This window comes from Plecotus auritus, assembly GCF_963455305.1.
Source record: "Plecotus auritus genome assembly, chromosome: 5".
In the NCBI taxonomy this organism is placed as follows: domain Eukaryota; kingdom Metazoa; phylum Chordata; class Mammalia; order Chiroptera; family Vespertilionidae; genus Plecotus; species Plecotus auritus.
Genome location: NC_137776.1, coordinates 154,955,571 through 154,979,358, shown reverse-complemented (window position 1 = coordinate 154,979,358; position 23,788 = coordinate 154,955,571). Strand labels below are relative to the sequence as shown.

The window sequence follows — 23,788 nt, the reverse complement described above, 5'->3', positions numbered from 1 at the left end:
GTCCCAGTTTCGATTCCGGTCAAGGGCATGTACCTTGGTTGCGGGCACATCGCCAGTGGGGAGTGTGCAGGAGGCAGCTGATTGATGTCTCTCTCTCATCGATGTTTCTAACTCTCTATCCCTCTCCCTTCCTTTCTGTAAAAAAATCAATAAAATATATTTTTAAAATAACAAAAAAAGCAAAAAAAACCCCTTTCAATTATAGTTGACTTATATTGAATTGAATAATTAATTGACTAATATAATTCAATGTTATTTTGTATAATTTCAGGTGTACAGCATAATGGTACATTGATATAATTTATGATGTGATTCCCCCACCTGGCACCATACATAATTATTACAATATTATTGACTATATTCCCTGTGCTGTACTTTATATTCCTGTGTCTCTTTTGTAACTACCAATTTGTATTTTTTTAATTCTTCCCCCCTTTTCACCCAACCTTCTAGTCTCTCTTTCCTCTGGCAACCATCATTTTTTCTCTGTATCTATAAGTGTGCTTCTGTTTTGTTTGTTTATTTTCTATTTTAAGAATCCACATATAAATGAAATCATATAGTACTTGTCTTTCTCTGTCTGACTTTATTTTACTTAGCAAACTTTAGTAAGTAGAAAGAGTGCCGAAACCGGTTTGGCTCAGTGGATAGAGCGTCGGCCTGCGGACTGAAAGGTCCCGGGTTTGATTCCAGTCAAGGGCATGTACCTTGGTTGCAGGCACATCCCCAGTGGGAGGTGTGCAGGAGGCAGCTGATCGATGTTTCTCTCTCATTGATGTTTCTAACTCTCTATCCCTCTCCTTCCTCTCTGTAGAATATCAATAAAATATATTAAAAAAAAAAAAGTAGAAAGAGTGCACCACCATAAACGTTGCACTGTGATGTCACGACAGCTTTGATGTCACTAGGTGATAGGAATTTTTCAGTTCCATTATAATCTTATGGGACCATGGTTGTATATGTAGTCCATTGTTGACCAAAACATTGTTATGGGGTACATGACTATAAAAATGATTTTAAAAAATTCTTTATATATATGTTTTTATTGATTTCAGAGAGGAAGGGAAATGGAGAGAGATAGAAACCTAAGTGATGAGAGAGAATCATTGATCAGCTGCCTCCTGCATGCCCCCTGCACGCCCCCTACTGGGGATTGAGCCCACAACCCGGACATGTGCTCTGACTGGGAATTGAACCGTGACCTCCTGGTTCATAAGTCCATGCTCAACCACTGAGCCAGACTGGGTGGCTAAAAATGATTTTTTAAAAGGTTTTATCCTAGGAACACCACTTAGCCAGGCAGATTTTTATTGGATGTTTAACTTTAGACACAGGATAGAATTATAGAGCATTAATGCTCAAGGTGAGTTTAGAAATAATCAAGTAATTTCTTTACTTCAGAAATACTGTGTTTTTACCTTTGTATGATGCTTCACAGTTTAAAAAATGTATTCATTCATGTATATTTATTCATAATTGAGAACACTAAACTCGGAGAAAGTTCTAAAAATAATGGCAAAACAATGAACTTTCTTCCATTTACTACAACCAAAACAAAGAACTCAAAACAACAAAATCTCAAAATTGTTAAACCCAAAACAGATTCAAATAATAGTAAAAAATTTTAAACCATGTTGGGCATGTGAGAGAATTCTGCTTAATTGGTTATTTGCTATTATTGTATATGTAAAAGGCAGTGCAATAATATACCTGTTGCCTTTATCTAGCATTCAATAGAGGACCTATTGAAAGATAAGTAAATAATATTAAGACGACTAATGCAGAAAAACACTTGTCAAACCTTTTCTAGCTAAAATAAATTTCAGGGACATAGTTTTTCTTGTGATGTTGAAATTGAAATGCTGAATTATGGTTAGGCTCCTTTAATTTAAGATCCTCAGGTCAAAAAGCTTATCTAAAAATGCTAGTAGAATGTCATTTTATTAACCTGGAATGTATTATGATTTGTAAATAGGGAAATATTGTTTCACATGTGAATTCTAGCTTTGAGTTCTCCATAACTGATTGTTCTGGAAAACAGAATTCCATTTATTGATCTTTGAAATTATTGGCTCTGCTATGATTTGGTCTTTCTTAGATCATTCTTTTTGTTTTGTGCTTTTTCCCCCTTATGTTTCTTCCTTTTTTTCCCCTCTTGCTTTTTTCTTTATATTTTACCCCCTAGTTGCTTTTCTTTTTTTGAAGGGGGGTGTCATTCTTAATTTCTAAAAGTTACCAGCTTCCAGAGCATGTCATTTAAACACACTTACCAAACATCTCTTACATTGGCAGCTACTGAGTAGTGAAGAGAACAAAAAATAAAATGAGTTCGGGTCTTAACTTGTTATTATATAAAGGTTAGGAACACAAGTTAAATATAGGAAAAGTAGAGAGTAAATCAACTAAACTATGAATTGCATGTAAGTGCTATAGGATTTAAAGGAAAGTTAATATATAAAAAGTATTTGGAAACACATATAATCCTAGAAATCTCTGACCTATTTTGGAATATTTTAAATGGACTTTAATAGAAACCTAAGGGCTTGTTGGGTGATTTCCTATTTGAATTATTTGGTTTTATTTTATTTTTATTTTTAAAAATTTGGGGCTCTAAGGCAAATTTAGCCAGTTTTTTTTTTTTTAAATATGTTTTTATTGACTTCAGAGAGGAAGGGTGAGGGAGAGAGATAGAAACATCAATGATGAGAGAGAATCATTGATCGGCTGCCTCCTGCACGCCCGCTAATGTGGGGACCGAGCCCGCAACCTGGGCATGTACCCTGACTGGAATTGAACTGTGACCTTCTGGTTCATAGGTTGACACTCCAGCACTGAGCAATACTGGCTGGCCTGAATTATTTGCCTTTATACTTCTGTATTACAATGCCAAAAGACAAAATGGTCCTGAACTTGCCATTTTAATTTTGCATGTTTGAGTATTTTATCGGGTTATATTGTTCTTTTTTAAGGTAATGTTTTTCAAGTATACATTATTATTATTATTATTATTATTATTATTTTTTTTGTTTTTACAAACGAGACTCTTTAATACGTTATTGAAGTCATACAAATCTTACTAAAATCTAGCCCAAACCAAATACAAATATGTATTTCCCACTTAGTTTTATAAAATTGGGGCATATTTTACACAGATTCCCAACTATCATAAGATGCACATTTTTTTTTTTTTTTTTTTTCTTCAAATTTTTATTAAGGTATATGTGTACATATCTTACCATTGCCCCCCCCCCTCCCATACATGCCCTCACCCCCCAATGTTTTGCATCCGTTGGTTACTCTTATATGCATGCATACAAGTCCTTCAGTTGATCTCTTATTTCCCCACCTCTCCCTAACCTTACCGCTGTAATTAGACAGTCTGTTTGATGCTTTACTGCCTCTGTAACTATCTTTTGGTTCATCAGTTTATAATGTTTTTCATTATCCCCAAATGAGTGGGATCATGTGGTATTTTTCTTTCATTGACTGGCTTATTTCACTTAGCATAATGTTCTCTAATTCCATCCAGGTGCCTACAAATGGTAGTAATTCCTTCTTTTTTATGGCAGCATAGTATTCCATTGTGTAGATGTACCATAGTTTTCTGATCCAGTCATCTGCTGACGGGCACCTAGGCTGTTTCCAAATCTTAGCTATTGTAAATTGTGCTGCTATGAACATAGGGGTGCATATATCCTTTCTGATTGGTGTTTCTGGTTTCTTAGGATATATTCCTAGGAGTGGGATTACTGGGTCAAATGGGAGTTCCATTTTCAGTTTTTTGAGGAAACTCCATACTGTCCTCCACAGTGGCTGCACCAGTCTGCATTCCCACCAGCAGTGCACGAGGGTTCCTTTTTCTCCGCATCCTCGCCAACACTTGTCGTTCGTTGATTTGTTGATGATAGCCATTCTGATAGGTGTGAGATGGTATCGCATTGTCGTTTTGATTTGCATCTCTCGGATAATTAGTGACTTTGAGCATGTTTTCATGTGTCTCTTGGCCTTCTGTCTTCTTTCGAAAATATTCTATTTAGGTTCTTTGCCCATTTTTTTATTGGATCATTTATCTTCCTTTTATTAAGTTGTATAAGCTGCCTGTAGATGTTGGAAATTAAACCTTTATCAGTGATACCATTTGCAAATATGTTCTCCATACAGTGGGGTTTCTTGTTGTTTTGTTGATGGTTTCTTTTGCTGTGCAAAAGCTTTTTATTTTGATGTAGTCCCATTTGTTTATTTTCTCTTTGGCTTCCATTGCCCTAGGGGCAGTATCGCTGAAAAAGTTCTTTTGGCATATGTCTGAGATTTTGCTGCCTGTGGATTCCTCTAGTATTTTTATGGTTTCCCATCTTATATTTAAGTCCTGTATCCATTTTGAGTTTATTTTTGTGTATGGTGTAAGTTGGTGATCTAGTTTCATTGTTTTGCATGTATCTGTCCAATTTTCCCAACACCATTTATTGAAGAGACTTTCTTGACTCCATTGTATGCTCCTGCCTCCTTTGTCAAATATTAATTGCGCATAGTGGTTTGGGTCGATATCTGGATTCTCTATTCTATTCCATTGATCTATATGTCTGTTCTTGTGCCAGTACCAGGCTGTTTTGAGGACAGAGGCTTTGTAATACAGCTTGAAATCTGGTATTGAGATCCCTCCTACTTTATTCTTCTTTCTCAGGATTGCTGTGGCTATTCGGGGTCTTTTTTTTTATTCCAGATGAATTTTTGGAGAGTTCTTTCTAGGTCTGTGAAATATGCTGTTGGTATTTTAATGGGGAGTGCATTGAATCTATAGATTGCTTTGGGTAGTATGGACATTTTGATGATGTTGATTCTACCAATCCATGAACATGGTATGTTCTTCCATCTGTTTACATCTTCCTCTATCTCTTTTTTCAGTGTCCTGTAGTTTTCCGCATATAGGTCTTTTACCTCCTTGGTTAGGTTTATTCCTAAGTATCTTAATTTTTTTGGTGCGATGGTAAATGGGATTGCTTTTTTAGTCTCTCTTTCTGTAAGTTCACTGTTGGTGTATAGAAATGCCATAGATTTCTTGGCATTAATTTTGTATCCTGCTACATTGCCGAATTCATTTATTAAGTCTGTTAGTTTTTTGATGGAGTCTTTCGGGTTTTTTATGTACAATATCATGTCATCTGCAAATAAGGACAGCTTTACTTCTTCTTTTCCAATTTGGATGCCTTTATACATTATTTTTTAAAATATATACAGTAGGTCCTCGGGTTACGTCGGAGATCCGTTCCTACAGTGCGACGTAACATGATTTTCACCATAGGTTGGAAACCACCTACATACGCACCTACATCACTCACATGGAGCATGTACACAGCAGTAACGAAGTGAAACAGTAAAAAAAAATTTAAAAGAAAGATAATATTTCCTGACCTTTACTTGTGGTAAATAAATAATAAAAAACATAAAGCACATATGTACATACATCGAAATGACGGAACTTTTTTTTTTTTTTTTAATAAATAAACTAGTGACCTGGTGTACGAAATTCTTGCACATTAAAAGGGAATTAGAGGAAATATTTTAATATTGCTATTTGCCCTTTCTCTATAACAGAAGTGTCAGAGATGAAAGAAAATTAGAAAAATGTATATGATAATCTTCCTCCTGTCAGAGTCTGGGGTGCGCCACAGGCACCAGAGTCAAGTCCTGGCCCACCCACATTGGGCTAGATCCAGACCCGGCCAGCCCCACCCCCGTCAAGCCCCACCAGGTGGGGGGCTCAGCCTCAGGTTGCCCAGCACTGGGGCAGGGGTGCGCCTTGAGGTCCCCCCCCCCCCCCCCCGTCAATCTCCACGGGCGTGGGGTGTGGCCTGAGGACCCCTGTCAAGCTCCACCAGGCAGGGGGCGCAGCCTCAGGTCCCCTGCCCTGGCCCAGCACCATGCAGCCTCAGGTCCCTGCTGATTGCTCATTAAGGCTCGTTATGGGAACTCAGCCTCCGCTGTGGGCGCAGCCATCTTGTGTTATGGGATCCCCGCCTCTACTGTGGGTGCATCCATCTTGTTACGTAGCCATCTTGTTAGGGCATGATGGTCAATTTGGATAGTCCCTCTTTATTAGGATGGGAGATGGCGATGTAACCACAAAACGACGTACTAACCTGAGGACTGTCTGTATATGCATAACTCATGGACACAGTAGTGTGGTGAAGGCCTGGGGTGGGGCAGCAGCTGGTTGGAGGGGGGAAAAGGATGGGGAAATGTGGGATATCTATAGTACTGTCAATAATAATAATAAAAAAAGACTGCTTTCAATTTGTCTCATTTGTATTACTGGAAGTGGAATTACTGGACCATATGGTAATTCTATTTTTAATTTTTTGAGTAACTGCCCTGTTGTTTTCTGTAGTTACTATACTGTTGTACATTCTTCTTAACAGCAGTATTTAAGAGTTCTAATTTCTCTGCATCCTTGCCAAAACGATTTTTTATTCGCCATTCTAATGGGTGTGAAGTGGTATTTCATTATTATAATCATGTTTTGGTGGCATGTTATATTTAGTTACATGCTTGATACTTAAGTAGGTATTCAGTAAATATTTGTTGAATAAATAAAGTAAAAATAGATGCACAATTGTTTTGTCTCCTGTGAAGATTTGTTGTTGTTATTTTTAAGAATTTTTGTGAGTTTATTTGAGCCAAACTGTCGATAGTTGCTGGGAAACAGAATCTCAGTGTATTGGGATAATGCTTCCGAGAATGGCAGTTTTTCACTTAGTTTTATACAAGATTTGTTGTTTATAAAAGGCTTTTGCCATTAGGTATGTCTTGCTCCTGGATATCACATTTTGAATTGGATTATTGCCAAGTAAAATTTTGGCTGGATGCAGTTTTTTGTGTTCAAATACCAACTGCAAATGGGAAGAGCATATAAAACTACATGTAGTAGAAACTACATACAGTATAGTGGTAAAATAATTGCTGAATAAAATTCATGGTATTTGAGATTTTTGTTTAGAATTGCTCTACTTGTAAACCTTAGCCTTTAGATTGCATTCGTAAATTGGCTTAAGAGCTGCCAGGAGAATCTAAAATCCTAAATGGTTGTTTTCGTGAGAATTTGTATTCTAGAGCACCTTCGACTTATCTCATGTTTACTCCTTGCCTTGTATTTTACCCTTGCCGTTTACTATGATTTGCAAGTTTTGCTCACCATGCCTGCTTTCTTGCAGATTTTCTATTTTGTACACACGTTACTTTGTATATACTGTATATGATGACTTCGGTGAGCAGTGACCGTTCCCGAGGTGCTCGGGAAAAAACACAGATTTCAGTGACACAGGCAACACAACTTCAGAAACAAGTAGTACAGGTAAGTTTTTGTGGAAATTTTGTGGAAATTAAGGGAGCACATGTGCTTTAATGTTCTTCTTTGTAGGAGACCTCAGGATTTGAAATCTCATTTTTAAAAAGTAGATAGTATGCCCTAGCTGGGTGACTCGGTTGATTTTAGAGAGGGAGGGAGGGAGAAAGAGAAGAAGTAAGAGAGACAGAAACATTGATTGGTTGTCTCATATGCATCCTGACCAGGAATCAAATCCACAACCTGGGTAGTGCCCTTAACTGGGAATCGAACCTGTGCCCCTTTAGTGCATGGGACAACACTCCAACCAGCTGAACCACAGCAGCCAGAGCATGAATAGCCTCTTATCAAAGATGAAATACAAGTTATGAACAATCGTAGGTGCAGCCCTGCTAATAATGAAAGAAATAATAAATTAAAACAAATTCAGTAAGGATTAAATGCTTGTCTTTTCAAGGAGGGTCAAATGAAATGTGTTGGGAATGTAAACTGTCTCTGTTTCCCACTCAAGTAAAGTCCTTGGGTTGATTTCCAGAGAATCAGATTCTCCAGACTGGAGGAGGGAGGACTCCCTTCTTCCCAATGATTGTCACTAAAAGTTTTTCCATGGGCTCTTTGGGGATGGCTCATTTTCTCTGATGAGAAGAAAAACTGCCAACTGAGTTTTGGGAAGGATTTCTAGGCCCTTAGGTTACTAATTTTTCTTTTTATAAAACTATTGTAAGAATTTCTCAAAATAGTATTATATAGTAATAAATTTGTGCATGTTCATTTATCCATTAATCCCATGCTGGGAAATATATCCTAAGGAAAGACCTTAATGGGGAGGCTTTTTTTGTAAGATGTTTATTGCCCAGTTCTAAATGTCCATAGAGGAATTCTGAGAACCTATCTAGGTAGCAGGTTCTAAGAGAGAAATCCATGAGCTCTCATGAATCTGAATAAACCCGAGTTTGGGCCCTGGGTCTGCCACTTTACTAGTTGGTTGATACTTTAGTCTCTTTGAACCTCAGTTTTGTTTTTTGTTTTTTAATTTACTTTTTATTGTTGACAGTATTACAGATGTCCCTCATTTCCCTCCTTTTGTCCCCCTCCACCCAGGCCTCAACCCACCGCAGGCCTTCACCACACTATTGTCTCTGACCATGGGCTGTGCATATATTCATATAAGTTCTTTGGTTGATTTTTTCCGATTACCTTCCTTACCCTCCCACATACCTCTTCCTTCTGAGATCTGTCAGTCTGTTTCATGCATCCATGCCTCTGGACCTATTTTTTTCATTAGTTTATTTTGTTTATTACATTCCACCTATAATGAGATCATGTGATATTTGTCTTTCTTTGACTGGCTTATTTCACTTGGCATGATAATCTCCAGGTCCATCCATGCTGTTGCAAAAGGTAAGAGATGAACCTCAGATTTTTACTAGTAAAATCATGCTTTGAGAGTTAGAAAAAAATTTTGAGTTGTACACATTATTCCTGAATATCTTTTTAGATCTCCAGATGTTAACATTTATCTTTTTCTCCCTCGTACAAAGGAGGAACTACAAGCTCCTTTTCCTCTAAACCTCTTGAGAATAAGTTGCAGCTGTGGTGCTTCTTTACCTGTAAATACTTGAGTATGTACAGTATTTAAAAACAAACATATAAGAACCATCTTTTACATAATAACAGCACAATTTAAAAAAATCTGGAAATCACTTCATTAGCCAATCTAATCTACAGATCATATTTATATTTTCCTGGTTGTCCCAATAATGTCCTCTTAAGTTAATTAAGTCCTTACATTGTTTTTAGGAATTAATTCTCTTTGTCTCCTTTAATGTGAAACTTTCTGTTTCATGACATTGGCATATTTGAAAAATATAGGCCAATTATTTTGTAGAATGTTTCCTAAGTTCGGTTTGTTTGAGAAATTTCCTCATGACTAGAAAGGGGTTACACATTTTTGGTAGAGATAGTACTGTTCTTAGTGCATCATATCATGATGAACAGAACATAGGTTTGTCCTATATACTTACTGGTGATCAATTTTATTATTTAGTTAAAGTGGTGTTTCTCTAGTATCATGTCGGGAAAGAAAAACTAGTTGTTAAAAATTTAAAATGGTGTCATATTCTTTGCAGAGAATGGTTGTAAGGAATTAGAAATTGCATAAGATATGATCAGGAAGTGGTAACCTTTACTCTTAATGTATATTTCATATAGGTTATGAAATTATGCTGGGAAATGCCAGGTTTCTGATCAATTGAGAAAGGATGCAAAATTATACTTACAATGTAGCACAACTGTTTAGACATTTAAGAAAAAAAGACTAGTAGCCCTAGCTGGTGTGGCTCAGTTGGTTGGAGCCTCATCTATGCACCAAAAGGTTGCCAGTTTGATTCCTGGTCAGGGCACATACTTAAGTTTCTGGTTCAATTTCCAGTGGAGGCAACTGATCAATGTTTCTTTCATATGTTGATGTTTCTCTCTTTTTCTCCCTCTCTCCCACCCCCTCTCTCTCAAATTGGTAAAACATAACCTCAGGTGACAATGAAAAAAAAGAAAAAGAAAAAGACTAGTAGACTATGTTAATGATATTTATCTTTGGGTGATGGGCATAGGGATGACTTAAAAATATAATCCAGCTTTATTATATTTTCCAAATTTTCTGGGTGACGTCCAACAAAAAACATTTGAGTGTACTATGAAAGGTTAAAGTTGATGGTGTGTGGGCAGGCTAAATAGGAATCTCAGATGGTGAATAAAGAAAAAATGAATTTATTTAAAGAAAAGGGGAGAGGGGTATCCAAAGGGAAGGGCTATACAGCACCCAGCTAAGGCGTATTGGGTCAATTATAGCAGCCCCTCCTAGGAGATGGAGACTCTTCCTTATATGTAGCCACTGGTGGGATGCATTTGTAGTCGGTGAGTTTTGGGGTCTTTGTTGATGGGTTTAAGCAGTGGGGTTGGGTCAACAGGACTGTAGATGTGCGATTGGGCGCTTCTTGGCAGTTTTAGTTCCTTATATGGTTGATTCCTAGTGTCCGGCATTTCTTGCCCAACAAGTCTTCTTGGTCTTTGTTCTCCTGTGGCGGGGAAGCTTACAAAATGGCTGTTAGGAATTATATTGCCTTGTAAGTCCTAACATACTATAAAAGCTATCAACACTTTATTATGAAAGTAGGTTAGCTCAGTATAAGCCAAGTGAATGGAAGAGAGATCTACAGGAAGATATTAGTAATGCTGCTTTTCTTGGCAAGAATTTTTCAACTTGACAGTTGTGTTGATGTCAGTGATGTTTGTTGTAGGAGAGGGTGTACTAATGTTTAACTTCGAATTACCAGTTGATTCTGCTCATTCCTCTGATTTCACAAGCTATACAGACCTCTTCTCAGTTGTTTGAGCCCAGCCTGGCAAATTTTTTTTATCATACTCTAATTTATGTTTGTTGTTTATCTGATGCTTAATTTTTTGTTTTCCTGGCTGAAGGATAATTTTTATTACTTTTATGTACAGAAAACTCAACAATGTGCACTTAGCCCAGCTTGGTGGTCAGCTTTTTAGCCTTGGCCTTTTCCTGCTTAGCAATGCAAGCCGCTGACTTTGGACCCAGGATGTTGCATCCCCAATGGCAGCGGATCTCATCATATCTGTTGTAATTGGTCTGGATAGCCTCCACCAGCTTAGCCAGAGCACCTTTGTCTTCTGTGTGAAGGTGACGGTGGTGCAGGTCTTCCTGTGGACTAGACGTCCTAGCTTGGCCTTCCCCTTGATAATGCAGTAGGGAACCCACATCTTACGGCACAGGGCAGGCAGGAAGACAATCAGCTCAATGGGCTACACATCGTGTGCAGTCGTTGACCAGCTGTGCCTTCTTGTTCTCACCAGGGTAGTGACAGTGTTACCCCTGCCCAAAGGACAGTTGGCTGCTTGGTGAGGAAATCTCCTTTCCCTGACAGCTTTTTCTCAGCCTGGGCCAACAATCTCTTTTCTTGCAATGTCTCTGGTCTGTACTTATGGGTCACCTTTAGCACTTGAGTTGCTGTTTGGCCCTCCCAAGGCCCAGGTGAGCTGGTTAATGGCAGGAGGCACTTTCAGACACTTATAAAAAATGGCCCTTTGCTGCTACAACTGAATGTAGGGGTGGCATTTGACAAAATGGGTGAGGTCCCTTTTGGGTTGTATGTCTTCTTCAATGCCAAAATTCTTGGGCCTTTTCTCAAACGGATATACCACTTTCTTGGCCTGCTTCTCCACGACAGCAGAGACCTGCAAAAACCTTCTCCTTAGCCTTCTTTCCTTTTGGTATCTTGGGGGGCGGGAGGAAAGAGCTAATTTTCTTATTGACTAGGGTAATTGGCAAAGGTAAAAATATTTAAAGGCCTAATTGAAAATACTTTATATTTCATTAATATTCTATGCTAGTATTACAAAACTGTACTTGTTAAACAGCTATTAAGTGCATCAGCTGTGTTTTCAGAAGTTATTTCTAGATGGTCTGTACCCTTTCAAGAATAAAACGGATGATATCATTGAATTGAAATACAAAGCATATTTGAGTCATAGTACTTAAGCTTAAAAAACTAAGTCTGAATAAATTAGTAATTGGTATTTACCTTACATATGGTAATGAATAGTGAATGACTTGTGTGGGTGAAATAGTGTCAACTTTGAAATGAAATATATTTTAATAAACACTGCCTTTATAATTATTCAAAGTGTGTGTATACATTTTGGGGGGACACCCTATATATCCATATATTATGGATGTATATACAAATTAGGTATAAATTGGATCTTTATAGTGTTTATAGTATATAGCATATCTCCCTTTGGACATATACATTCATATATTGTGGCTATATATACAAATTAGGTATAAATTTGATCTCTGTACTGTTTAGGTAGTAATGAAAAATTAGTAAAATGCAGGACCTATCCAGGTAGCCAATAAAAATTATGCTAATAGATATTCACAATAAATTGTGTGTGTGTTTTCCTACAAAGTAATGTGCTTATACTTTGTTTTTGTTTTTATCAGAAAAACATGTATATGCCAAATAAATATTTTTGATACTAGATGGTTACATTATGGATCACAGTAATTTTCTTGTGGGGTATGTGAAAATTTTTTAATTTAAGGAAATTTAATTGTTTGAAGCAATGAGTATTAGTGTGCTTGGAATGGAGCAGGGCTGAATGAATATGAGTTAGAGACAGTATTTAGACTTGAGACTCAGAGTGGAAGATATTGTTAATAGGGAAAATGGATACAAATTAATCATGTAGGCTTTCAGCTTTAGGGTCACCAATGGTTTACTTTCATTCGTAAAAGGTTGCCAATCACCTACAACCCAAATGTATCATGAGAAAGTGCCATCTTTCCGGAGCTCATCTTCCCCTTTGATTTTTTCCCTTTTCAGTTATTTCATGCCGTTGGTCCTTTTGCCTGAAGCACTGGGACTTCTCAGTTGGTTATGGGTCAGGGAAATGATTGTCTAATGCAGTGATCGCCAACAGGTGGTCCACGGACCACTGGTGGTCCGGGAGGTCCAAAAGGCTGGCGACCACTGGTCTAATGTGCAGGTAGGTATAGTGAGAGTATATGTAAGGCCCTATAAACATACACTGGGTAGTACTGAGGTTAAATTGGCTATGTGAGAAGACACAGAGTTTCTGTACAAACATTTTTCTGGTTGGAATGGTGTAGACCAGGGGTGGGCAAACTTTTTGACTCGAGGGCCACAATGGGTTCTTAAACTGGACCGGAGGGCCGGAACAAAAGCATGGATGGAGTGTTTGTGTGAACTAATATAAATTCAAAGTAAAGGAGCGGAGGGGAGAGCAAGAGAACCGGATAGAACAGCTGGATCCGGCCCGCGGGCCGTAGTTTGCCCACGGCTGGTGTAGATTGTAGTGGTTCAACTGAGGTCACAACAGGCAGGCGTATGTTGGAATGAAAGGATTGGCCATTAGATTGGAGGGAACAGGCCAAAGCTAGCTGGATCTTGTATAAGGACTAGGGATTATTTGAAATATATATGTACTTAAAGTAGAGAAGAAAAGTTGTTCATTTTTAGTTCTTGTGAGGATTATTCAGTAATTTGAACTGTTTAACTTTTTAAACATTTATTTTGGGAGTTAGTATAAATTTTAGCTAACAAGGGTAACTTTTTTGGGGAAAAACCCGTTTTGGAGTCATTTTAGATTTATCAGAAAGTTACAGAAATAGAGAGTTCCTATACAGCCCTCACCTAGTTTCCCTGTTGTCATAACCACAGTACTTTTGTCAAAGCTAATAAACCAAATTGGTATATTATTATTAACTCGCTGGACAAAAGAGTAACTTTTTCCATACCTTTTAATTTATTACTATCAAAACACCATAAAATGAAACCACAATAATTAAGTAACTTGACTTTTTAAAAAGGATTTTGAGTTTAAAAAGCAGCTGAAAAAGAGTTTTCTGCAGAGGTGACTAATTTTATGTTTGAAAGTTTATTTTTAAATTTTTTTGTTAAAACCATTTTTTATTGCAATTAAAAAATAGTAACTTTTATTTAGATAAATTTAGCCTTTTAAAAACTGACCATGATACCTTTTTGTTCTGATAGCAAGCCTGGTTCTAAGACTGAGTCCTGGCGGTTGTTTTCACTGTTTCTTGTTCTTCCACTTTTTCTTATGCTGGCTACTCCCATCTTTCCAGGGGAAAGAAAATTCAAATGAGTCAATGAAGATGAATAAGAACTTTAGGTCATTTGGCCAAGTAAATAGGACCTTTATATTATTTAATTTGATACTTAATTTACCTTATGGGTACAGGTTGTGTATGTTTTCTATTACTGTAATTGCTGGAGTGCTAGAGAGATTTTATCTGTTTTGCATCAGAGTTTGGCATCTAACATATTTTTGTACTCAAATCTTAAAAATTTTTTGTACTTTCCAGGCAACAGCTGAACAGATGCGTCTCGCTCAGGTGATCTTTGATAAAAATGATTCAGAATTTGAAGCTAAAGTTAAACAGGTATGTTTTTGGCAAAGGATGTTACGTATTTTTGTTAATTTTTTTTTTTAATAAATCTTTATTCAGATTATTACAATTGTTTCTCCTTTTTCCCCCTATAGCTCCCCTCCACCCGGTTCCCACCCCACTTTCTGCCCTTACCTCCCCCACACTGTCCTCATCCATGGGTGTATGATTTCTGTCCAGTCTCTTTCTGAACCCCCCCATACCCCTTTTCCCCTGCAAATTATCAGTCCACTCCCTTTCTATGCCCCTGATTCTATTATATTCACCAGATTATTCTGTTCCTCAGGTTTTTAATTCACTTGATTTTTAGGTTCACTTGTTGATAGATATGCATTTGCTGTTCATAATTTTTCTCTTTACTTTTTTCTTCTTCCTCTTCTTTAAGAATACCTTTCAGCATTTCATATAATACCGGTTTGGTGGTGATGAACTCCTTTAGCTTTTTCTTATCTGTGAAGCTCTTTATCTGACCTTCAATTCTGAACGATAGCTTTGCTGGGTAGAGTAATCTTGGGTGTAGGTTCTTGCTATTCATCACTTTGAATATTTCTTGCCACTCCCGTCTGGCCTGCATAGTTTCTGTTGAGAAATCAGCTGACAGTCGTATGGGTGCTCCCTTGTAGGTAATCAACTGTTTTTCTCTTGCTGCTTTTAATATTCTCTCTTTGTCTTTTGCTCTTGGCATTTTAATTATGATGTGTCTTGGTGTGGTCCTCTTTGGATTCCTCTTGTTTGGGGTTCTGTGCACTTCCTGGAGTTGTAAGTCTATTTCTTTCACCAGGTGGGGGAAGTTTTCTGTCATTATTTCTTCAAATAGGTTTTCAATATCTTGCTCTCTCTTCTTCTGGCACCCCCATAATTCTGATGTTGGTACGCTTGAAGTTGTCCCAGAGGCTTCTTACACTATCTTCAACTTTTTGGATTCTTTTTTCTTTTTGCTTTTCCGGTTGAGTGTTTTTTGCTTCTTTGTTTTTGAAATCTTTGACTTGATTCTTGCGGTCCTCTAGTCTGCTGTTGGGTCTCTGTATAATATTTTTTATTTCGGTCAGTGTATGTTTAATTTCTAGTTGGTCCTTTTTCATATCCTCTAGGGTCTCACTAAATTTATCAGCCTTTTCTAGGAAATTCTTGAAAAACCTTATAACCGTGGTTTTGAATTCTATATCCAGTCGTTTGTTTTCCTCCATTTCTTTCTTTTGTGATCTGTTTCTTTGCCTCTGCATTTTCGCTGCTTTCCTGAGTTGGTAGGGTAGCTTTGTGTGCTAGGTTTCCTATATGGCCCAGTGGGTCTGCCTCCCCAGTTAACCTGAGGTGGACACTCTTGGTGCACCCCTTTGTGGACTGTGTGTACAACCTTGTTGTAGTTAAGCCTTGATTGTTGTTGGTATAACTGGGAGGAATTGACCTCCAGGCCAGTTGGCTGTGAGGATCAGCTGTGTCTGCGCTGGGAGAAGTTCGGTGCTGGAGACAGCCTTATAGGATCAGACTTGCCAAATTGCAAAAGCCTCTGTGCTCAGCTTGGATGGGGTGGAGTCTCAGGGCAGAGCAGACAGTCTTGGCTTCCAGTCATCCTTGCCCTTGCGCCTCCAGACCTCTGCCTTCCGCGACTCCCCTGAGTTTCTGCCTGACAGTCCAGATTCCCTCTGTAAGAGCGTGGGTCCCCAGGGCCTCGCCCGGAACTGGGGTTCAGTGCAGTTGGAACTAGGGTTCATTGCAGTCAGGAGCTTCCGACTCCCTTCCGCTAGGGAATGCCTGCGGCAACCTCCGCATTCAGCTTTCTCTGTGAGCACTTGCGTGTGTGCCCGTGAGCCTCCAGACCCGCTGCAGCTCCCCTGGGTCTCCGAGTCTCTTGAGTCTCCGTGTGCCTTTCTCTCTACCTGACAGTCCAGACTCCCCCTGTATGAGCCTGGGTCCAGGGGGTTTCGCCCGGAACTGGGTTTCAGTGCAGTCGGAACTGGGGTTCTGTGCAGTCGGGGGCTTCCTTCCCCCTCCCACCAGAGAAAGTCAGCCAAGCACTCAGTCGCCCTTCCTCTCTGCGCGTAACTCCGTACCTCAGCCCTCCTTTGCTGCTCCTCTGATTCTCCGTGAGCTTTCCTCTTTCTTTCTAGTTGTAGAATTTCCACTCAGCCAGCCTTCCTGTGGTTCTGGATGATGTCCGTTCTGTCTTTTAGTTGTAGTTTTGAAATTGTTGTGCGAGGCAGCAGTTTAGGTGCTTACCTATGCCGCCATCTTGGTTTCTCCTTACTAGAGATTTTAATTTTTTTTTAAAATATATTTTTATTGATTTCAGAGAGGAAGGGAGAGGGAGAGAGATAGAAACATCAATAATGAAAGAGAATCACTGATCAGCTGCCTCCTGCATGCCCTCTACTAGGGATCGCTCCTGCAACCTGGGCATATGCCTTGACTGGGAATATAACCGTGACTTCCTGGTTCATAGGTCAGTGCTCTACCAGTAATTGCTCCTTGGAGTGAACATCCCACAGTGAACTCTTTAGCCCTTTACTATGTAAACTCTTTGTTCGTACTTATAGTTTCTTTTGTCAGACTAATGATATTTTTGGAAGGCCACAAAAAGAATTTATTAAAAATTATAGAATTCATTCTCTGGAATGATATTTATGTACAGTGTGAGACATACTACATATTATATTTTATCTGAATAGCATAGCAGAAACACAAGCAAGAGAACTGGTTCAGAGTTTTAAGTGCTAACTTTAGTTCTGTCTCTTACTGATCCAATCACTGGAGTAATTTAAAAAAAAAATTTTTTTAATCCTTACCCAAGGATACTTTCTCCATTGTTTTAGAGAGAGTGAAGGGGAGGTAGAAGGAGGGGGGAGAGAGAGAGAGAGAGAGAGAGAGAGAGAGAAACATTGATGTGGCCCTGACTGGTTTGGCTCAGTGGATAGAACGTCGGCCTGCTGACTGAAGGGTCCCAGATTCAATTCCGGTCAAGGGCATGTACCTTGGTTGTGGGCGCATCCCCAGTAGGGAGTGTGCAGGAAGCAGCTGATTGATGTTTCTCTCTTATTGATGTTTCTAACTATCTTCCTCCCCTCCTCTCTGTAAAAAATCAATAAAATATATTTAAAAAAAGAAAGAAAAAGAAATATTAATGTGAAAGAGACACACCCTGTAACACAGTGTACATGCCTTCAAAGGAGTTTGGGAGCGAACTTGAAACGGGTATGTGACCTTGACGGGGAATTCGAAACCATGACCCTTCTGTCCATAGGCTGACACTAACCACTGAGCAACCGCCAGGGCAATCACTTGAGGGATTTTAATACTTATTGTGCATCTTTTTTTTTTTTAATCTTTATTCAGATTATTACAATTATTTCTCCTTTTTCCCCCCATAGCTCCCCTCCACCCAGTTCACACCCCACCTTCTGCCCTTACCTCCCCCCCACTGTCCTCATCCATAGGTGTATGATTTTTGTCCAGTCACTTCATGAACCCCCCATACCTCTTTCCCCCTGAGAATTATCAGTCCACTCCCTTTCTATGCCCCTGATTCTATTATATTCACCAGATTATTCTGTTCCTCAGGTTTTTAATTCACTTGATTTTTAGGTTCACTTGTTGATAGATATGCATTTGCTGTTCATAATTTTTCTCTTTACTTTTTTCTTCTTCTTCTTCTTTAAGAATACCTTTCAGCATTTCATATAATACTGGTTTGGTGGTGATGAACTCCTTCAGCTTTTTCTTATCTGTGAAGCTCTTTATCTGCCCTTCAATTCTGAATGATAGCTTTGCTGGGTAGAGTAATCTTGGTTGTAGGTTCCTGCTATTCATCACATTGAAAATTTCTTGCCACTCCCGTCTGGCCTGCATAGTTTCTGTTGAGAAATCAGCTGACAGTCGTATGGGTGCTCCCTTGTAGGTAATCAACTGTTTTTCTTTTGCTGCTTTTAATATTCTCTTTGTCTTTTGCTCTTGGCATTTTTTTTTTTTTAATATATTTTATTGATTTTTTACAGAGAGGAAGGGAGAGGGACAGAGTGTTAGAAACATCGATGAGAGAGAAACATCAATCAGCTGCCTCCTGCACACCTCCCACCGGGGATGTGCCCGCAACCCAGGTACATGCCCTTGACCGGAACCGAACCCGGGACCCTTCAGTCCGCAGGCTGACGCTCTATCCACTGAGCCAAACCGGTTTCGGCTGCTCTTGGCATTTTAATTATGATGTGTCTTTTTTTTTTTTTTTTTTTAAATATATTTTATTGATTTTTTACAGAGAGGAAGGAAGAGGGATAGACAGTCAGAAACATCGATGAGAGAGAAACATCGATCAGCTGCCTCTTGCACACCTCCTACTGGGGATGTGCCCGCAACCAAGTCACATGCCCTTGACCGGAATCGAACCCGGGACCCTTCAGTCCGCAGGCTGACGCTCTATCCATTGAGCCAAACCGGTTTTGGCTAATTATGATGTGTCTTGGTGTGGTCCTCTTTGGATTCCTCTTGTTTGGGGTTCTGTGCACTTCCTGGACTTGTAAGTCTATTTCTTTCACCAGGTGGGGGAAGTTTTCAGTCATTATTTCTTCAAATAGGTTTTCAGTATCTTGCTCTCTCTCTTCTTCTGGCACCCCCATAATTCTGATGTTGGTACACTTGAAGTTGTCCCAGAGTCTTCTTACACTATCTTCAACTTTTTGGATTTTTTTTTTTGCTTTTTGCTTTTTCGGTTGAGTGTTTTTTGCTTCTTTGTATTTCAATTCTTTGACTTGATTTTTGTGTTCCTCTTGTCTGTTTCAGGGTCTCTGTATAATATTTTTTATTTCAGTCAGTGTATGTTTAATTTCTAGTTGGTCCTTTTTCATATCTTCGAGGGTGTTGTTATATTTATCAGCCTTTTCTAGGATATTCTTAAAAAGCCTTATAACCATGGTTTTAAAATCTATATCCAGTCGTTTGTTTTCCTCCATTTCTTTTGTTTGTGATCTGATTCTTTGACGCCGCATTTTCACTGCTTCCCTGAGTTGGTAAGGTAGATTTGTGTGCTAGGTTTCCTATATGGCCCAGTGGGTCTGCCTCCCCAGTTAACCTGAGGTGGATACTCTTGGTGTACCCCTTTGTGGACTGTGTGTACAGCCTTGTTGTAATTAGTCTTTATTGTTGTTGGTATCACTGGGAAGAATTGACCTCCAGGCCAGTTGGCTGTAAGGATCAGCTCTGTCTATGCTGGGAGAAGTTCGGTGCTGGAGACAGCCTTATAGGATTAGACTTGCCAAATTGCAATAGCCTCTGTGCTCAGCTTGGATGGGGTGGAGTCTCAGTCTTGGCTTCCCGTCAGCCTTGCCCTTGCGTGCACGTGCGCGCCTTCAGACCTCTGCCTTCCCGGCTCCCGAGTCTCCGCCCGAGAGTCCAGACTCCCCCGACAAAAGCGTGGGTCCCCAGGGGCTCGCCTGGAACTGGGGTTCACTGCAGTCAGAACTGGGGCTCAGTGCAGTCAGGAGCCTCTGACTCCCTTCCACTAGGGAAAGCTTGTGGCAACCTCCACAGCCTTTGTGCGCACTGGCACGTGCGCGCTTTCAGTCCTCCGCCTTCCCCAGCTCCCGAGTCTCCGCCCGAGAGTCCAGATTCCCCCCACAAGAGCGTGGGTCCCCAGGGGCTTGTCCGGAACCGGGGTTCAGTGCAGTCAGAACTGGGGTTCAGTGCGGTTGGGGGCTTCCTTCCCCCTTCCGCCAGAGAAAGTCTGCCAGGCTCTCATTCGCCCTTCCCTCTGCGCGCACAAAGACCCTTTGCCGTACCTCCAATTCTCTGTGAGCTTTTCTCTTTCCTTCTAGTTGTAGAATTTTCACTCAGCAAGCTTTCCTTTGGTTCTGGATGGTGTCCGTTCTGTCTTTTAGTTGTAGTTTTGAAATTGTTGTGCGAGGCAGCAGTTTAGGTGCTTACCTATGCTGCCATCTTGGTTTCTCCTCTATTGTGCATCTTAACAATTGCATATGACAGATATTGGCTTAGTTTAGATCATTGATAAAAATCTGATTATTAATAGATATCCAAAGACCAAAGTGTATTGGAAAGTATGTAGAACTTTCACTGTGTTACAGGAAGGAAATGAGAGAGACAGAGTGGTGTAATGCAAAGAGTTATATTTATGAGATCAGGAGACCTGGATTCTGGATAGGCTTTGCTCTTGTTTTTTTTCCTATTAGGCTTTGCTCTTAACTAGCTTTTTGGCCACAGAGAAATTACTTCAAATATTGGGTCAAACTATTTTGAACTGCAGCTAGTACATCCTATATAATAAAAGCCCAGTGACCGAATGGCAGAATGACTGGTCGGCCAGTTGCTATGATGTGCACTAACCACCAGGGTGCAGACACTCAACACAGGAGCTGCCCCCTGGTGGTCAGTGTGCTCCCACAGTGGGAGTGCCACTCAGAGGCGTGTGTCCACAGCCAATCGGCTGACCAGGATGAGCGGCACTCCCACAGCGAGAACAGCTGTTCAGAGGGTGGGTTCACAGCAGGCCATGTCCCCCACCAGTGCACGAATCCCATGCACTGGGCCTCTGGTACTAAAATAATTAAGATAGTTAGAACACAGTAGATACTTAAATCATACCTTTGTTAACTGATCATTGAAACACCTTTATTTTGCCTAATCTGATTGCTCTTTGTGATGAAAATGTTAAGCAGCTTAATTTCTCTTGTTATACAGAATGCACCAAAGGGATTTCTTCGATTATGTCAAACATAGCAATCTGTGGAATCTGCTTGACAATATAGTATGTGTAAGAGTGAGTTTTGTGATCACTGCAGAATTCCTTGTGAGACCTTAGGTGTTATAACTTATATATGTTATAATCCAAGTAGTAATAGCTTACTTATGTGGGGAAATTTGTCCCTGTGCAAAACAGTAGGACTGGATATTCTGATAATGGTGCCCACATACACATGGTCTTTGGGAAACAAAGTCCCACTTAATATTTGTGTAGTTTAGAGTTTTAGGAGTGCTGGCTATGGACCAAGTTTGAGTAGACAATAACTGATCCAGAGTATTCTGAGGATGTTGGTATATTCATGTGTATGCTGCTGATTAATAATCGGTTATTGCTCATCTTGAAGGAGGGTTGATTTGTAGTTTGACTATGCCAACATTGGTGAAAAGACATGGGGTGGCCACAAACAAAACAGGTAAAAGCTCAGAATGTATAAGAGGCCATCTTAATTTCTGTCTTTATGGAGAAGAATCTTAAAATATCAAGTGCCATTTTTGGGGTCTCCCTAACCATGTTCTTACAATTTCAACAGCTTATGGAAGTGACAGGAAAAAATCAGGATGAATGCATAGTTGCCCTACATGACTGTAATGGAGATGTGAACAAAGCTATCAATATATTGCTGGAAGGGAATTCAGACACGGTAAGATTATTAAGTATTATTCATTGATTTGTAGTGCTAAGATTTGTTTCCAACCCCACATTGCATTTTAAACTTCACCTTATATGGGGGTGGGGATGGAGGGAATTATGGGTGCCATTCCATATTTGTTTTAAGTTCCAGAAAGAACACTAACCTGAAATGACTGTTTTTGTTATATATGGTTTCTTCATGAAGTCGTAGAATCTGAAGACTCGAAAGAGAACTTGGTCATCTACTCCAGCCTTACACAGTTTCCAAAATTCTCTGGGCCTGTGGATATTTTCACCACCTGAAAAAACTTCTCTTGGCTCCACTGCTCATGTTTCTTCATCTCAGTCGTCACCTCTTACTACTCCTTATATCTCTAGACTAACAGAAAACCAGGATTTGCTGGTATATCTATTTGCTTATGTGTGAATATTCTACAGACACATTTTTCATGACAGTTCGACAGATATATAAAAGGAGAAAAGTTTTTAAATTTTTTTTCTGTGTGTGTGTTTTTTAGCTTAGAAAGTTTGAGGAATGTGCAGGCACACTTCTTTTAGGAAGGCTGTAACTAAAGCCACACCAGGCAGCTGCCAGCACTAATCTTTTGATTCCTATGTGGAGAGATTGCACAATATTTCATTTGTATTTTTAAATTGAGGAAACCGCTTCTGAGCAGATTAAAACAAATAATGACTTATTGAAAAAGGGGTACAAAGATGACCCATCAAAGAGTGCTTTCCTTGCCCAGCCAGAGTGGCTCAGTTGGTTGAGCATCATCCTGTGCATCGAAGGGTTGCTGGATTGATTCCTGGTCAGGGCATATACTGAGGCTGTGGGCTCAGTCCCTGATCCCTGGTCAGGGCATGTACAAAAGGCAGCCAATTGATGTTTTTCTCTCTCTCTCTCTCTCTTCCTCTCTCTCTAAAAAAAAAAAAAAAAAAAAGAAAAAAAAAAGCCTTGGTTAAGGATTAAAGGGGAGAAAAAAGTGGCTTCTTGTCAGTGTTCAGGTTTAATCATGTTCTCAGTTTTAGGGATAGGCTGTATTAGAGTCAGGATGTATAAAAATGAACTGCCATGACAAGGTGAAATGTAAAATGAGTATCTTTTTAATATGAAACAAGAAAATTGAATTTTGTAGTTACATAATTAGGTACTTGGGAAAATCTTTCACTATTTGAAAATAGCAGTATTTATGGGTAAAATTCCACGCAAAATAACAGTGGCCCACATGATAAACCACTAAATATGTCAGTTTGTTGGGAAAATATATAATGTTAAGTGATGAAATAAAATTTTGAATAGCTTCTGTTTGCCAGCAAGGATGTATTTACTGTTTTGTTTTGTTTTTTAAATATGGGGAATGTGTTTACCTCATTGCTAATGGATTCAGTGTAGTATGGCTGTTATTTTCTAAATGAACTGAAGGGCTTCCCTTTTTATAAAAATAATCAATATGAACAAATGAAATATATTCAAATTATTAGTTAGAGCACCTATTTCCTTTTTATCGTAGAGATAGGGCAGGATACTACTTTCTGTTGCTTTTCTTTTACATCCAGCAGATTTCATTATTTTCTGTGGTAGTCGGGTGAATTTTTAAGTCTTAAAAGTCCAGTTCTCTCTTTGTGGTTTATTGAGTTTTAACTTCTCCTCTGGGACTGAATCCAAAGGTGTTCTGGATTGAATGTTACATCAAGAATGTTTTTTTGGTTACTTCTTGAACCTAGAAATCACACAATGGTAGCTAGATTTGGCTTGTTTTCTTCAAAGGTCAGAAAACAGCAAATTAGTGCTTGAATCTAGACACAAAAGGTGTATGCTTGATTGGAGGTAAGAGGACTGTAGGGGAAATGCAGAAGCAGAGAGAAAGTCGTTTAGGATTATTTTGTGGTGCATCTTTACTTTCATATTGTTTGCCTTGTCTCTGACCTGGTTGCTGTGTGCAGCATGGCTAACCAGCAGCAGTAAGGAATACCTTCTGACTGGGGTAGAGTTAATTGGAGGTGGGGAGGAGGGATACTATGTAAATACTCTAGCTAGGAGCTAGAACATTTA

At 39.3% G+C, this 23,788-nt stretch overlaps 1 protein-coding gene and 1 pseudogene across 11 annotated transcripts in view; one reads left to right on the top strand and one right to left on the bottom strand.

Annotated features, from left to right (window-relative positions):
• Window positions 1-23,788, top strand: part of UBAP2 (ubiquitin associated protein 2) — a 120,999-nt gene that overhangs the window by 29,253 nt on the left and 67,958 nt on the right. For 8 of the 10 annotated variants that reach the window (XM_080671232.1, XM_080671231.1, XM_080671227.1 and 5 more), the window contains exons 2-4: window positions 7,209-7,348; window positions 14,274-14,351; window positions 21,632-21,742. In XM_080671232.1, coding sequence (XP_080527358.1) covers window positions 7,250-7,348; window positions 14,274-14,351; window positions 21,632-21,742 — 288 coding nt within the window. In that variant the 5' untranslated portion in view covers window positions 7,209-7,249. Of the gene's footprint in view, window positions 1-7,208; window positions 7,349-12,750; window positions 12,914-14,273; window positions 14,352-21,631; window positions 21,743-21,953; window positions 22,136-23,788 lie in introns of those variants that run through there. The other 2 variants (XM_080671230.1, XM_080671233.1) reach the window with 2 other exon arrangements.
• LOC308249553 (large ribosomal subunit protein eL8-like) lies at window positions 10,863-14,025 on the bottom strand (annotated as a pseudogene). Its single transcript has 2 exons — window positions 13,926-14,025; window positions 10,863-11,674 (listed from the first exon to the last, which is right to left on the bottom strand). The product of its transcript is annotated as a large ribosomal subunit protein eL8-like (transcript).